At 34.1% G+C, this 17,328-nt stretch overlaps 1 protein-coding gene across 1 annotated transcript in view; it reads right to left on the bottom strand.

Annotated features, from left to right (window-relative positions):
* Window positions 1–8,012: 8,012 nt before the first annotated feature.
* Window positions 8,013–17,328, bottom strand: part of LOC137390641 (zinc finger homeobox protein 3-like) — a 60,526-nt gene continuing 51,210 nt past the window's right edge. Inside the window, 6 exon segments of the mRNA XM_068076968.1 lie at window positions 8,013–9,219; window positions 11,298–11,541; window positions 12,518–12,685; window positions 14,052–14,151; window positions 14,907–15,553; window positions 16,644–16,871. Coding sequence (XP_067933069.1) covers window positions 8,937–9,219; window positions 11,298–11,541; window positions 12,518–12,685; window positions 14,052–14,151; window positions 14,907–15,553; window positions 16,644–16,871 — 1,670 coding nt within the window. The 3' untranslated portion in view covers window positions 8,013–8,936.

Here is a 17,328-nt window from a genome sequence, read left to right as displayed (position 1 = left end):
GGTTAGCTCAGAACTCTTGTGTCTATGGTTAGCTCAGAACTTTTGTGTCTATGGTTATCTCAGAGGATGACTCAGGTTTTAATTAAAGTTTAGACATCAGCTTGTTTTCCTTTCATTTAAAAATAAAGAAATACGCACAGCCTGGGCAGAAAAACAATATAAAATCTAGCATAATATTTCAAGTTGTCATTTCTTACAATGATAATATAATTTTACATATAACTTTTGAGCTTTTTGTTGAAATTTTGTGGCTGGTCAGCACTTTTTCCTGATCAAACAGATTATTTTAAAACTAAATACTTGAACACATTTTTTGTAAGAATGTTAATAAAACCTAAGAAAGTCTCAGATCATATGATTATTTAAGTTATAGTTCTCTTTGCATGCTTTGTTTAGGAAGTTGAAAAATGGGCTTAGGTTATTTATAAAAACAAATTACCATTAAAGGGTTACACAATATTTTAGATAATGGCGTCCGGTTGATAATGTTAATAATTAATTTATTATTATTCTATTTTTATAGTAAACTAGCTGTGCTGCGCTAGAAAAGTCTTTGGACAGAAAATTGATTTGTATTTAACATATAACAATACTTGCCGTTCTAACTTTCAAACTACATATCATGAGAAAAATGTTTTGTCTTATAAACAATGAGAAGTAATAAGAGTTGCCCGCTATTAGCCTGGCACATTGCCAATTGGAAATTTGAGTACCTTAATTTGGGTACGCTTAATAATGTGAGCCAAGAGCTTCTCATTAGGCTATGAACCTGCGTCATACGCAAAGCTGTTTAGTATTTGCTTTCATATAGCAACATATATCAACTAGCTTTGAAATCAATCTCTGTGGCTTAAATAGTACAGCGCCGAATTTGCAAATGGGTGGGTCCGAGATCAAGTCTTCTTCGGTATGGATTCTTTATTCCAAGATTTTAAGATCTATAGCTGGAATACCTACAGATATACCTACGAGGACAGAAAACAGACGACATACTTTGAGAAATATATAGATATAGTATGCCAAATAATATTTTAGATATTGCTTCCAATAAAGTAATAAACTAATATATATGTTAGAATCCAAATGTTTTCTGTATGTAGGAGTTTGAGTTTTATATTAGAAACATACTTTGTTTTGGTGGAATATTAATTGAGGCTCTATTCTAAAATCTTTTAGCAACTAAATTAGTCTCTCTGTCAAATTTTGACAATCAAAAAGGTTGAGTTCTCACAAAATGATTTGACGTTTTTGAGTTTTTCAAGTAGTCTTTTTGTAACAAAGGCACTTTAAATTTAGTTCATTTTGTATTTACTGTAATACTTTTAGAAAATAGATGTGAACTTCAAAAATAGCTAAGAACATCATACATGCATCTAGTAAGTACTCAGTTGCCTATGAAGGAAATCATGAGATCTTGAAGTTGTCTACTGTAATAATACCTAAGCAGATAACTCCAAATATCATAAAAGTTTCTATAATTTCACATTCCTTGTGCTAGAGAAATTTTACATTCGTCAAGCAAACAAAATATACGTGCTATAATACGAAAGCATGGCAGCAATTTGACTCATAATTTAAACTTTTAGATTATAAAGAGAGAATACTTCTTTATTGCATAAAAGTTGCTTGTTCGTACATTATATGGCTACCATTAACCTTATCAGGCACTACTGACAACTGATAAATGTAATTATTTATGTTGCTTATAACTATTACTGTAAAAAACATCTAAAACCAAAATGATTGGTAGCTCTCCTATCAGAAATGACCAAAAAAATAAACAAGAGAGCAAAACTTCATATTATGAATCTAAATTGTTTTGTAATTCTGCCTTGCTAGGTAGATTAGGCATTACGCTTGAGTTTCTAGAATAAACAGTTACTTAATTATCTTTCTTCTATTTGTCTAAATAGTTGTACTCACAATTTCTTTTTTTAAATAATTAATAATACTAGAACAGGCACCTTATAAAAGTTTTGTTTAAAATCTTCACTTTTGATCTAGAAAAAAAGATTGCATCTGGATAAGCCTCAGCGATATCAAAGAGTAGACAACTCTAACAGTTCTAGCATTTGCGGGTTGAAGATGAAAAATTGACCTTTTGCTCTGACGAATGTTTGACAAGAATAAACTGTTTACACCTCATGTTAGTCATCAATGTAACTTAGCTTCAGATGCACAGTGAATCCTCAGGCGCTTTATTGGGTAAAAAAGCAGAATATAGGCTACTTTAATAGTAAAGCAAATAACACGGCTGTAAATGCAAGGGTTTTTAATTCCGTAAACTATTTACACACAAGAAATGAAATGACAACTCCTAGCTAAGAACCTATGTTGAAACATCTGCATAAAAACTTACATCAAAATGTTTTTTAGTCAAACACGATATAGAATGTGCTGAAGCAATCAAGGCTCTGAGGCTACTCAGATTAGTCTGCAAAGAAATAAAGAGCAAAAAGCATTACATAAACAGCTGAAGAAGAGAAAATTATAAAGTATTATCATAGTGGCTGAAAAAAATCCATATTCAACTATTAGCCATAAATAACACTTTGCAGTTCAATGATGAATAACAATTGGAGAAGCTAGGTCGAGTTTTCAAAACTGATAGACAGTTTACTCATGTAAACAGTTTTAAGTAATTGATAAATAACCTGGCTGAGTGGGTATTAGACAGAAGACACCATTTATTATTCTCAAATAGTAGATTGGTGTTGTCAATATTGGCCTTCTATTCAGCAAATGCCATAAAAAATAGCTAAAAGGGTAACAAACTCCTTTTTATTAAAAATTTCTTTGCGCTTTCAAGCATTTTTTCTTAGGGAATACTCAAATACGTTGCAACATTCCTCCCTTTTATACATCATAACATTAAGATTTAATAATTTGTTCATGTAATGCAGCAATAATACTCTTACCTTATTGGCCTTAGGAACTTATGCAAACAAAGATTATGAAACTCATCTTAAAATATTATTGTCAAAATGAATTGAAATGTTTTTTTTCAACTGTATCACGTCTACATGTCTAATGAGTATGTCTTCTGAATGAAAATTATCTTATATCAAAGTTCATTAAAATATTTCAGTTGTTGAGATTATAACAATAAAACGATAATAATGATAATGGTCCTAAAACTAATAACAGTAACTCAGATATTTGATTTACTATTTTATTTTTGATAATTTCATAAACACTGTAATAGTAGCACACACGATGATTACTGGTATGAATAACAATAAGAGTATTAGCTTTAAACAGAAGCAGTATCAACAATGTAACATCAACGAGTAGCAAAAGCAGGGCATTCACTTAAAATAAATGGTTCATGATTATGCACAAACAGTGCCATAAAATATTATTTCCATGAGCAAGCAATTGCAGCTTAGCTGACATTAAATGATAGGAGCAGCTAAAATAAATAATTTGAATAGTATCACACTAACCAAAAGTACATATAAGTATTACATTTATAACTCAACTTATATGCTCATGCTACAGACAGTATTGGTTTGGTTATTTAAGCCTCATCAGTGCAGCTCGGAATAGACAAGAGAGACAAATCCCATTGCCTACATCATTGAAAATCAAATTATATAGACGAATATATACACATATATATATATATTTGTTTATATTTTTTTTATATATTATATATATAACAAATATAATATATTAGCTGTGCTGCCCGGGTATTAAAACTAAGCTTATAAACAATGAGAGGTAATGAGAGTTGCATGTTACTTGCTATTAGCCGGGCACATTGCCAATGGATAATTTGAGTAAACTTACTAATACGAGCTACCGCTTCTCATGACGTTACGCCATCACTTTGTGTCGTGACGAAGACCGGTAGGCTATTTGCTCCCATATATAGCGACATATATCGCCTAACTAATCCATCAAGCTCATGCGGATTGGTGATCCAGAGAGTCCTAGATCAAATCTTCTGCGATACGAATTGTTTATTCTAAGATTTTAACAGTTATAGCTAAAAATCACACTTACACGCAACCAACTTTGAGAAATATATATATATGTATTTCTCATTAAAATTTCTCAAAAAATTAAATAGTATACTTATCTTTTGTCAGTTTCTTGCTTACACATTCATCAGGCTGTAGATTTCAACTGAAACAAGTAGAGAATATATTTTATTAAGAAATCTCATTTTAGTGAAATGATCAGCAAAAGTAAATCAAGGAAAGCAAAAATCAATTACAGACTGAGAGGTCAATGATGGAGGGACGGTGAAACAACGGTACTATAGTCAGAATATCTCTCTCACAAACAAATAAGCTCATAAACTCGCAGTTACAAGTTTCACTCCTGAAGTATGAGTCACGGATATGAATAGCTAGTAATTACCCAAACAACGAGGTGCTGAGTCTCATCCTAGTGGTTTATCATTGTCTCGTGAGAGGATTTGTTCAATTAGCCAGCAAATCACTTACAAATTGGTGTACAAATCCCACGGGATTTAGCTCTTTGGTCGAATGATGTTCTCATCTACGGAGAGAGATTGTTAACGGAGTTAAAATTATGTAATACAGAGTGTTTGCACCGAGTAACAAATATTTTCTAAAAGTTCTTTAACTTAAGACCAGATGAGCGGATAAGTGATCTTTGCACTAAAAAACTAAAACTTGAATGAAAGAAGTTTTGAAGCGTTAAATTTGCTCAAAAAGCTCATCACAATGGCATGAGGAGTGCTTTCAGATAAGATGGTGAGCTTAGTCACTAAGCAAAGCTTATAGCTAATTAAAGCTTCTACTAAAGACAAGATAGCATTGTTTATGGACAGAAAACTTGTGTTTTTACGCTTCCACTTTCTTTCCAGTCTGTTTTATGATATCTGGTTAGAGAATGGAGATCTGCCTTTTGGTCAAACTGCAAAAATGATGGCATTTTTCTTTTGCAGCCAGTTTTACCAAACAATAAAAACTATTATATATGATTTCCACATTTTAAAAACATTTTTTCTTGTGCAGAATTCTCTGTTTATTTCAAAGAATTTTGAATTGAAGTTTTAGGAGAAAAACTCTAGTTTCAACAGCAAAATTACTGGGTAGGCCTATACGTCAGGCAAAAAAACTGGGCAAAAATTCGTTATGTCAGAACAAGCCAAAAGATTCCAGAGTAAAAGACATAAGTCACATTAATAATTCCATCATTGTATTTAGTACTCTCAGTTTATTATGTAATATTATACTATAATATGTTAGCTTTGGAAATTCTGATAAGTTTTGAGACATATAATCTGTAAATACACAACTCCTTTCATTTTATTGGCTCTAGGCTTCAAGCAAAAGACAGTAATTTGTAGAAAGTTTGTAATATGCAGCACTAGTTCTTAGGTTTTTGTGTATTGTCTTCCCATGATTTTTTTGTTGTCACTTTAGGCGAATCAAAAGAGAACTTTTTCACCTGACATTTTCAATATAAACATTATTATTCTATCACAGCTTATGCTGGTGTTATTTTTCTGTCATCGACCTAGTTCCACTAGGCTGGGGATGGGCAGGACCTTCCTGGTGATGTTAGCTGATCCTAACAGGGCTGTCTGCAACACCAACTGGTATTTCTCCACATCAGCTCTCAGCAGGGCCGTTGAGCCTATCCTCCGTCAGTAGGGATATGTAAAACCAGGCACACTACAGTCTTCAACCTGTTACTGGCACATCACAAAGGAAATACTCTAGAGAATTATTATTTTTGTTCTGTTTATTATTTCAAACAGAAACTATTCATACTGTACCATCATGCCCGATGAAAGCTTATTTCACGCCTAGTTAACTTCTTTAATAATAACATAGCTGAAGTGATACGAAAATAGATAAATATGTTACATAATAATTCCGTAGCTCTATAGCGCAATACAATAGGCTTTTTTCCAGCTCATATTTTTTATTCATATGTTTTATAATTCCCATTTTCCATCTTACACTTTGCTTCATTCACATTTCAAGTCAGCTTTTAAAAGACTTCAGACTTTTTAGAAAATATATGAAATATAAAAATATTGTGCTATAGTGGATGTACATCAGCAGCAACAGGAATTCACTCCATCAACTTCATATGCGTTAAAAAAATTATTTTTAGTGACTTCAGCAGAGTGAAAAGAAAGGTTTACAAAAATATGCATGGCTTTAACAGAAGAAAAGCCAGTAACATATTTACCAACATTTCCTGATCAGCTACAAATCCTCAGAAGTGGTGGCTCTCAATAGCTGAAGACTAGTGATGCCATGCGTGACTGGTGCCTCCAGAGAGCTTAAGTTGCATATAATAAAATAAAAAACATTCATCAGAATTCTGAGAGATGCATGTGGCTACTTGTTTATTTTTATGAAGAAAGTTTATTAGCATTAAACCGACATTTTTGTGAAAACCTTAGCACAATGACATCTTCATAGTTATATATATTCTGTTATTACTACTGTATGATTTGTTTTTTTTTCTACCGATCGATAGTTGCGTCTATAAAGTTCATTCTGAAAAAAACATTTTACACTTCTTCAACTTTATTTATTAATATATATTAATTAATTTATATAAGTTATATAATAAAATTATATAATTTAAACTTTTTATATAATATATATGATTTTAATGTCTATATATTATTTGTTAATATATATAAATTATATATGATGGTTTATATAAGTTATATAATTTTATTATATATCTTATATAAATTAAAAAATACATATTAATAAATAAGGTTGAAGAAGTGTATAATGTTTTTTCAGAATGAACTTTATAGACGCAACCATCAATAGGTAAAAAACAAAAACAATTCATACAGTAGTAATAACAGAATATATATAACAATGGAGATGTCATTGTGCTCAAATTTCCACAAGAATGTCGGTTTAATGACAATACATTTTTTTCATAAAATATATTTTATAGTAATATATTTATAAGACAGTTGGTACCCACTGTTATACAATCACCAAACTAAAAAGGTACTCACCCCAGTATTGATGATAAATATTGTTAACAGACCCATAAACCACTTTTTAAGGCATATTGACAGCACCTCCTACAGCAAGCTTAATTGAGATATCTAAACTTCACGTCTGGCCTCCTGTGTCACACTTGAAAACTAACCAAAAATTTACATTGTTGAAACCCATTCTTGGGTTCATTTTCCAAAATTTGTTTGATTGAAAAAGAATGAAATGCCTAGAAGGTCAGGAAACCTGGCAAGTATGGTTTGAGCTATGATGCCAAAAACATCGCAAACTTAATTAAATATGGAATTTGAATTAGAAACTCGGTTTAATTACTTTGATAATGGTGGCACATTTAGGTTAATGTGAAATGAAGATTTTTAATCGAACAAAATTTAACAATTAAAAGGGAGAGCTCCTGCTAGTAGCATTCAACAGCTTGTCAGCATTGCCAAGCTGGTGATTAAACCATATCAATTTTAGGAAAAAAACACCACTAGGTATATTTTTAAATACATGTGTGTGGTTTAATTGTTAACAAGAATTTTAATTATTCAATGAAACAAATTCTGTTTTTATTCTCATATAATATTGTTTTCTGGAATTGATGCTGCCACCCTGCCAATTTCTGTCAATGACCCTTTTGGATTATGTAATGATGAGCTGCCTAAAGCTATGTTCTTTCATATAATACAAGATTAGCACCATTCTTGGAAAAAACTTTTTGCGTGCAAAAAATTATTCAAACCATGTTAGTCTTAGCTGCTGTAGGATTCAAATTTTGTTGAAAACTGACAGCGGGCATCTATTTAGATTAAATTAATTATTGGTTAAAGATACATTGATTGATTTCTTATGTAACAAGTCTGTAAGCTTTCATGTAAGCCAATACTCATGAGTCAAGTGCATTGTCATTGTCAAAAAAGCTATCCATTTATATATTTGTGTAACAGTAATAATTCTTAAAGTAGTCACTTGCTGAACATCAAAGTTAATGAAGCATCAGGCAGCTGTCCCATCTATAGATATAAACAAAATAGCGGAAGGTTGCATTAAGGCTTCTTTATTATTAGACTTGCATCAAAGCCTCACTTCATCTTTCTAGTGCGTAACAAACAGTGTCAAGTTAGGAGTGTAACAGTTAGATAAAGAAATTATGAAACAGGAATTATGTCCCCAGAAGGTCACATAGAAAATAGGTTTGAACAAAAACAATAGTTGTGTGGTCAAACATAATCTGAATAGATAGAAAAATATGTGGCTATGTATCAACTATGTATCATTACGGGAGACTAGTGTCAATAAATTGTCAATAAATTGGGTGGCGCGTAGGGGTCAAGGGTCAAAGGTTGGCCCAAACCGAGCTAGAGGTTATTTATGCTACTACTATGTAGTATTAATATATTACTATATTATCTAGTGCTCTAGTTCATAGATCCTTCAATATCATTCACTAGCTCTTTAGCTTCATGGAAAATTATAGGCCAAAAAACTGTATTAAAGTTATATACAAATATTCCTCAAAAACTCGCATCTCAACAGCTTAAAAACAATAACTCAATGATGATAGAAATCTATTTATATACTGAAATCTAAACTCTATTGTATAATCCAAAATTGATATCGTTAGGCGCTATACGCTATACGCAAGAAGGTGATTGTGCAATGACAAAATAGAAAAATAAAAACTGTCTTGAAATACACCTTTTTTGTAGAACTGTTGTTAACCAAAAGCCTTCAGCGAAATATGATTTGCAAGAAATCGACTGACTATAGCATAAAGAAGAATAGAAAGCGGGTAAATACATGTAGATACCAAGTATTAATAGAAAACATTTTAATGCTCTGCACGGGGCTCACTAATTTGTGGTAGCAAACTGATTGACAGAGTGACTAACGTAGAAATAATATCAGGCATGATTGGAAGCTTCGGCACGCAGTAGCTACCTCGATGTGTACGTAACAATAAATCTGGAATCAGACGATTCTAAGTCGTTTGGTTGCAGTTGCCTCTGCATCATTATTGTTGTTGTTTAGCCGGCTCCGGCGGTACTTGTGCAGTTCCATGGAACAGTGACTCTTGAGTTCCTTTATGCTCGCCGAGCTCTCCTTGCAACTCATGCAGGTGTACTGTAGCTGTTCTATTTTTAGAATCATATCACCGCATGGTTTCTTCTCTATGAGGCAGGAGGAAGTGATTTGATGATGTATGCATGACTCCCTCCGAGGAAAGACGAATTGACATTTTCTGCATGCATACCTAAAGAAGGAATTAACAGTGTTATTAGGTTTAGCGTATTTACCTTTTCAGGCTCTCATAATATTAATCAAAGTTTCATTTGGTTTATGCATTACTAGTTCTCAGTTTGCAGGTTTTTAAGAGCCCAAAATGTCATTAGCTGTGTTTCCATGCTTTAAATGGGTTCGGAGGTACTTCCATTCCAAACCATAGAAACAGTACAACTAGAACGCTTTCGACACCATTTTTTTCACAAAGATTGTGCGAAAGCATTCGCTGTGAGAAAAAGAGTCGACTTTAACAAGTTTTGTTTTGACGGAATCACGAATCTTGGAAAGATTTATATTGTGCAACTCCGAATTGTTGAAATGGTAGGATGTGAATTCTTCAGCAGCAGGCAACTCTAAACTCATGCGGAGTGTGGAAACGCAGTGACTGTTTTAATTTCAATAAGCGGTACTCGAAATGAACAAGCATACTTTTTATAAGAGACATAAAAATGAGGCCAGTAACAAGAGGATCAATAGAGTGAAAGATGTCATACTGAAACAAATGTGTATCTGGAAAGTTGCCTGAAACTCTCCAAATCTCCTAATACAGTTCCGCTCTTTCCACATTTGAATTAAAGAGTGAATTATTCAAGCATCCTTTAAATTTTGGGCCTGTCACCGGTGGGTGCTACCTTTGGCTTATCTAACTACAACAGGAAATGACTACGCGGCTCTGCAACGACGATTTGGCAATGGCGCTAAATTAATGTACTCGCTTGGAATGTTTCAAAGCAGTAAAATATTCTATCAATGCAGTGAAATCCTCACGCGGAGTGGTAATGAGCTTTACAACAGAAAACTGATCTTTTCACAAAGCTAACTGCTTCAACTTTGACTCCTCTCCAACATAAATGTAAATTAACCTTCTGTTCGATTCTATAAATATTATGCTTCAGAAGGACAAAAGGAATGCTAAAGTGTGTTGAGATAAGCTGGATACTTCAACTCTTCTCAGCAGCGTCGCTGAGAATAACTTTGTTGCAACTCTGATGGAAGACACCAGAAGATAAAAGTAACAACTATAATAGAATGCTAGAAGCCGGCACAGGCCTATACTCAATCATAGCCTTAGTTGAGACACAGCTGGGAAAAGCATAACTTTGTTCAAAATGATTCTTCAAGCCCAACTGTGCATCAGCCGACATTCATGTATAGAGAAAGGGACATAACTCCAGGATTCAATTCGCTAGACAGTTGACGATGAAACAAGGTGAAAATTTTTCCTCGTCTTCTGCAAAAAATGGTTGATCGGCTAGCCTGCCTAAACATACCATACGTTTGCAAAAAGGGTGAACTGTAAAGACTAACATAAACCATCTCAAGCCACATTTGAGAGGCATACTTGAGGCACTATTTTACCTCCTTAAAAATCAACTTGCGCTAAACTTTAGTAGATTTTATCAGTCTCAGCATGTTTCTACCATTTGCGATTGTTTTTCATGTTTGAGGTAATCTGACTGCCAGGATGTTTCAAGATTAAAATTGACTAAACTTGATGGTGGTTAAAACCCTCAGATCAAGCGAAAGTGTGATTATGATGTTTATAAAAGATACCAACAGAATAGAGTCATGTAACACTGATTATGATGTCTATATTTGCAAAGAGACTTGAGCACAATAGCTGATATCAAGTTCAGCAACTAGTGATGTCATTTCGCACCTATTTTCTTCTGACCATTTTACCGAAAGTAGTTTTGTCACTTTTAATCTTAAAATATACTGGCAGTCAGATCACCTCAAACATCAAAAACAATACAAATGATAGAAAAATACTGATTCTTTCTGATAAAATCTACTAAAATTTTGTGTAGGTTCATCTTCAATGAGGTCAAGAGGTCAAGAGGTCAAGAACTTACATACCATTTTGGACCTTAAATATTGTAAAAACTATCAATTGAAAGGATGATTGCAATTGCTACTGAAACCTGAACACTACTTTTTTCTCTAATGTTCAGAAAATGTGAAGGCAGACACTACCAAACAAAAGGTCGATGGCTATAATTAGCCAGTTATGAATAACGCCTGCCAACAATAGTCCCATGTACATACCCAACATCGGCATGTGTGGCTTTTATCATGCTGATGTCCTCGTCGGAAAAACTTCTGTATATATCGTCGATAGTCGAACAATCCTGCGTGTACTCAGCGACAGAACAATCAGCGTCAGAGAGCTTTTTGCTGATAGAGCTGATAGCGGAGGGCGGTATCTGCAGTAGGCTCAGTGGTGTCCCAAACTCGAGAGAATTGTAGAGAGAAGAGAGGCCAGATGTTTGGTCAGTTGCCCCAAATCCACCTACAAGTGGGGGAGGAAACAAAGGGTCGTTAGAAAAGATTAAATGTCTGAAATCGGAATTTTATTGATTTTTTATTACATAATAATTACGCGATTAATTGGCTATAGAACGGCGTTTGATGTAATCGAGAATGAGTAATAGAAGTGAGAAACGTTTACTCTTTGAACTTGATACAGTTAATCAAAAAAGTAGCTATATAAAATATTCTTTTTGAACTGCTTTCAGATACATGTAGTTATAAAAATCCAGCCCGAAGTAATGGAACGATAGTTAACCATTTTATCACAGGAGGTTAATTACACGTCAACGCAACTGTTGATGCTTTAATAAAGACTAATAAACCGTAAAATACAATGAGTTTACACAATGTCATGATTTTTAGTGTCACAGAATAATAAATTTTGGTTCCTTGTAATCGTTTGTTATCGATATGAGCTAAATTTTTTATGAAGGTAACTTCATGTGAGCACACCATGCATGAATGCTGCAGACAGGCGTGAGCAAAGGGCTGCATGATGCTAACATGACCATAGATATAGATGTGATCTTATGAATGCAGAGCCATAGGAAATGGCTTGGCATGCCAAATCATACAAATACCACTCTTCACGCACACATTGAAACTTTCTATGTAACTCTCTACCTTTGTCGTATGGTTGACTACAAAAAGATATATTTCACACATTTATTAAACTGTGTTAAAACATTAGAATTTTATGTTAGAATCACCAATGTTGCTAAATTGATTTTGTATTTTAAACTGAGTCGGTCGTGAAATAAATCATTTCACTTCCAATATTTTTAATGATCAAATCAATAAGTCATTTTACTTTTTTGACTGCACTAAATGTGGAAGATTTTTCTATAGAAAAGATTACGAACTGTCCAATAAAAGTATACATATATTAACCACAAGTTAAAGTCTATGGAGCAACTAGCTTTGGTTAACAGATGAGAACAGAGAAGTCGTCTTACCTGGCAGCAGACTTGGTAAGAATGAAGGCATCTGCTGAAGGAGGCTGGGATACATAAATGAGGAAAGCATATCAGTAGCACCTGGGAGTGTCATCATGCTGTTCACTGGGTTCAATGTGGACCAAAGGTTTCTGGACAGCTGGCTCTGATAGTCCCCGCTTCTACCTGCTTTACATATAAGAGCACTCTAAAGCTGCAATGGCTATACACATTTGGTTGCTAAAAAGCTGAGCTTTTATGCTAATGCTAATCTGTAGACAATTCCTACACTAAAGCAGTTTTGGAAAGATTCATCAACAACTGCGCAACCAAATTGGTCAACCTCGGTTGCAGAAACCCAATGTTGGTGTAGGTGTGTGTGTGTGTGTAAATAACCCGATAGACCGCCGTTAGAGGTTTATGAGGTGCTGTGTTTTATCTATGAAATGTAACACAAACAGGAGACACAACTACATCTCTACAACTCAAGAAATATCCTACATAAAGTAAAATTAAAGCCAATATGTGACACACTAAATAAAGTAAATTCTATTATAAAACGTTTGAAGCTTTTCTGATTGACACAATTTCATAATTTAAAATGTAAATAAAATGCAAAAGTAAATGTAAAAATAGAAAAGATAGAAGCTAAGTTAGTTTCACCCTCACCTAGTCTATGTTAGAGTAAGTTATCTAGCATGTCTCTATCATTACCTCTGAACCCATGCATCATATAGTCTACACTGCTTGTGTGTCTCTAATAGAAGTAATCAATAAAAAACTATTTTATTGATTACTAGGTGAATGCCCATGCTGAACGAGTAATAAAAAAATTTTTTGCATAGAAAATTTATTTTTAATTGGCTAAGTTTTTTACCCAATGAATCTGAGTAACTTAAGCTAGTCTAAATCTTTGCTACAATAAGAGCCGTGTCAGTCGCTCTAAAGCCAGCATTAGAAAAAAAGATTGCACCACGATCTTTCACGCAATCATGATGTTCAAGCATGCTAATTGAAGCATAAAACCTGCTATTTTATCCAATCGGCATAAAAGATTGGCAGGTGCATAAGTATGTGCACAATTATTCAATAGTAATGAACGCGTAGTCTAATGGGTAGCACTTTAGTGTTAGTGTGTAGACTCTGAGGTCGAAGTTCAATTCTAGGGCAAAGCGAATTTTTCATTACTACAACTTTATTGCTATAAATGGACACACAAATGACAGACCAACAAATGACAAACACTGAGATTTAGATTTATATACATGGATTAATTTAGTTTTTTTTACATAATTCAAGTATATTACCTTCAGTTTGTTAGTTGGCTCTATATAATATATTTCAATGTTATGTGTACAATGTTTATTAAAAAAGTACTCATAGGTTTTTCGGGGTGTGGATCAAACTAAACGAAATACAACATGTTCAAGTAGGAATATCTGCTCCTATATGAAGCCGAACTTGGAATAAATTAACTTCATATACAAGGTTTGACAGTAGCACAATGGAGTGCATGGGGAAGCGTTTAGCAGCACAATAGATGGTTCTCTCTTACCATTAAGTGCAACAGGAGAGGCAGGTGGCTGTAGCTTCAAATCTGTCTTTTTTGTAGTTGAATTGGAAACCCTTCTCAAGTTCTGCACCGGCCTTTGACTCTACACAAACAAAACTTTATAACAGTGATAGTACATTTATGTGCTTCTACATTTTCTGAAAATATAGCCTTAACCAGCAAACACTAACGCTAGCAGTAAAATCTAAACATTGAATATCAGTATAGTCACCTGAGGATGCGAGTGCACCGATATTTACAACGACCATTCATAGTAAAAAGTTGCAATCTCAACACTCGATCAGCCAAATATAAACAATAAAACACAAGATGACAACATAGACATGGATACCTATAGGCATATACAACAGAACTAGCAAACAAAATAACAGAAGCATGCATGAAAGCGTTGTTTATTAAGGGTTTTAAATCTGCGCTCAGCAATAGCAATGGAAAAGGCTGAGCGCTGTGAACCAATAGAAAACAAAATCGTTAAATAAAATAAACTTTGACAGCATTGGTGAAAAGAGCAATCATGCAGCAATCCAATAGCAACCAGCGAGCAAGCGTATTACAGGGATCACACCGCAACCAAATCAGAAAGGAATCAAGCAAATTAAAAGAAGAAAACAGTTGAAAAGAAATACTGAACATTATTTGCATTCTCATCGCATAAATCTAAGCAGAAAATAGATTGTTTATATCAAACAAGACTGAATTCAAGTGACAAGATAACAATAGAAGTATTGACACGTGTCTAGGCATTGTCAAGCATATAAGCGGGTAAGCGGGTGGGTGGTGCATTGTGGGACAGCCAATCACCAAGATGGCAGCAGCAGGCGTCTAGCAAGTCCTTACCTCTGCCTGCCTCCGAATGGCCTCTCTGTCACACTCTGTCAGCTTTCCATTGAAGCTGTTCCTCAGCTGATTTATATGTCGGGCAGAAAAGATATGCTCCTGGATAGAGTATTTAGGAGAGTAGACAACTCCACACCTCATGCATTCTGTACTTAAAGGATCTTCTTCGACGCCCTGGGTAAGTTTACTCTTTTTTTCCTTGGCACGAGCATTCTGAAACCAAACTTGTACGACTCTCTTCTGCAGACCGATGAATCGGCCAAGGACTTCACATTCAGCCATTGTCGGTGTCTTGTAGTCCTTGAAGACATACTTCATGATATGAATTTGCAAGTTGGTCAGGTTAGTCCTGTATCTCTTATTTTGTGATCCACTGCCGTTAAGTTGAGCGACTCTTGATCGTCCTGACTCACTAAGGGATTCGTTGTCAACTGCTTCATCCGATCCGCACAGACTGCCTTCTTCTTCACCAACACTAGAAGCTGCAGAATACCTTTGTAGGTGAGATTTATCGTCAGCTAAATGTATTACCTTGTGCGCTTCACCTGCAGCCTGATTGTAATCATTTGTACTTTCTCCGTTTGTTTTCAGAGTTGGCTCCGACTTAGTCTGTGTACTCAGCGGCGTCTTCCCTCGTTGGCTATCTTCTGCAGAAAGATGAGTTAATTCAAACTCAAGCATATCTAGCTTAAAATCTATCAACAACACGGGAATTTGTAATACAGTGTATAGACAATATGTTTACCAATAGCCTCAATTACAATTGCAATAGATGTCAACCAGCTACAAAAAAGTGGGTTGTTAGGAAAACCTAAGTTTTGTGGCAAGCAATCAGAATCTCTAGCCTCTTTTGAGTGAGTTTATTGCCCACTTACATGTAAGTTTATGGCCCACTTACATGTAAGTTTATGGCCCACTTACATGTAAGTTTGTGAATGTGAGAAAATAACCAGCTATAGTAAATTGATTCAACTGGTTGAGTTGTAAACACACGACAAACAGCAGTTAACATATATATATATATATATATTTGCACTAAAATATAAAATACTCTAGAGCAAATAATATATATAGAATTAGAAGTTAGTATAAATATTTAGCAATATCAGCTAATTCCCAAAATCCTGCTCTAACTTAATGTACATATGTATACAACATATACTATATTATATACCATATTGTATAAAAGTATGATATATTATATAAAATTATGTTATAGCATATGAGATTATGCTATTTAAAATTATGTGAAATTATATTAGTTCATGAAAATCCCATTACATAAAATAATGCAGAGTTATATTACCTTATATACATGTAGAACGGTAGATACCTATGAACTATATTATTACCGATCAATGCCTTTCAATGCCTTTCAAAGCAAATTAGACCATGAGACAAAAATAAAAGTAAAATAAAGAATATAAAAGTAAAATTGTATTATATAAAATTATGCCATACTATTTACGCTGGTCTAAATAAAAAGTAATTGAGTTTTAACAGTAAAACAAATCTTTGTGCTCGCTGAGATTCCAATCTATAGGAAATAGGAATGGCAGCTTACCAAGTACTTTTAGCGAGACTTCACTAAACACCAACAGGTTCAGTTTTGAGTAGCATCTACTGTACGTAGCTATGTTTTAGTAAGATTGTCTCTTATATAAATATCACATACAATATTCATATGCTTGCGGTCTTGTAATGATAGGGTAAAGGCACACATGACATGATACGTACCTAGATATTTCTTGAATGATTGTTCGTATATGTCCTTCATGGCGTTCTGCATAGAGAGGTTAGACTGCGTTGGCCCGAGCATCCCGGGCAGCGGCAGCATAAAGAGGGGATTCATACTCGAGGTTTGACTATATGATGCCATCAATGTAGCCATATCTGGTACGGTGCTCGTAGGTAGTGCAGGCTCCAGAGTGGGCTTTGTGGCGGTATTAGAAGAGGATGTAGAACCTATAACAATCGACTGCCAAATAAAAAAACTGTAAGCATCGTGAACTCGTTTATAAATCAAATGTTTGACAAATTGCATAATTCTATTTTCATGGTAAAAAAACACAAGGATTGTACAAAAATTATATCTTTGTTAAAAAAATAAACGAATATTTACATCGTAGAAAACAAAACAATCGAAAGTATAACAACAAATAATTCACAACAGTTAAACAGAATACCAATTTACTAACTGAACAGCTGGTGTGAATAAGCGTGATATTGTATGCCCACACGAACACAACAATCCAATCGTACAAACACACGACGTGGCAAGCATTAAGGTTTTGCATGCTGCGGCACAACAGCCATATGTAGCTAAAGTGAAATGAAACGATATGAAATGAACACACACGAACAAGCATGTACCATTTTCCCCATCTTGACTATGTGAGGTCACATCCATCTCTTCCTCATC

Source organism: Watersipora subatra, chromosome 3 (assembly GCF_963576615.1).
Source record: "Watersipora subatra chromosome 3, tzWatSuba1.1, whole genome shotgun sequence".
NCBI classification, from domain to species: Eukaryota; Metazoa; Bryozoa; class Gymnolaemata; order Cheilostomatida; family Watersiporidae; genus Watersipora; species Watersipora subatra.
Note: the sequence above shows the minus strand (reverse complement) of the source record. Positions and strands in the feature narration are given on the sequence as shown.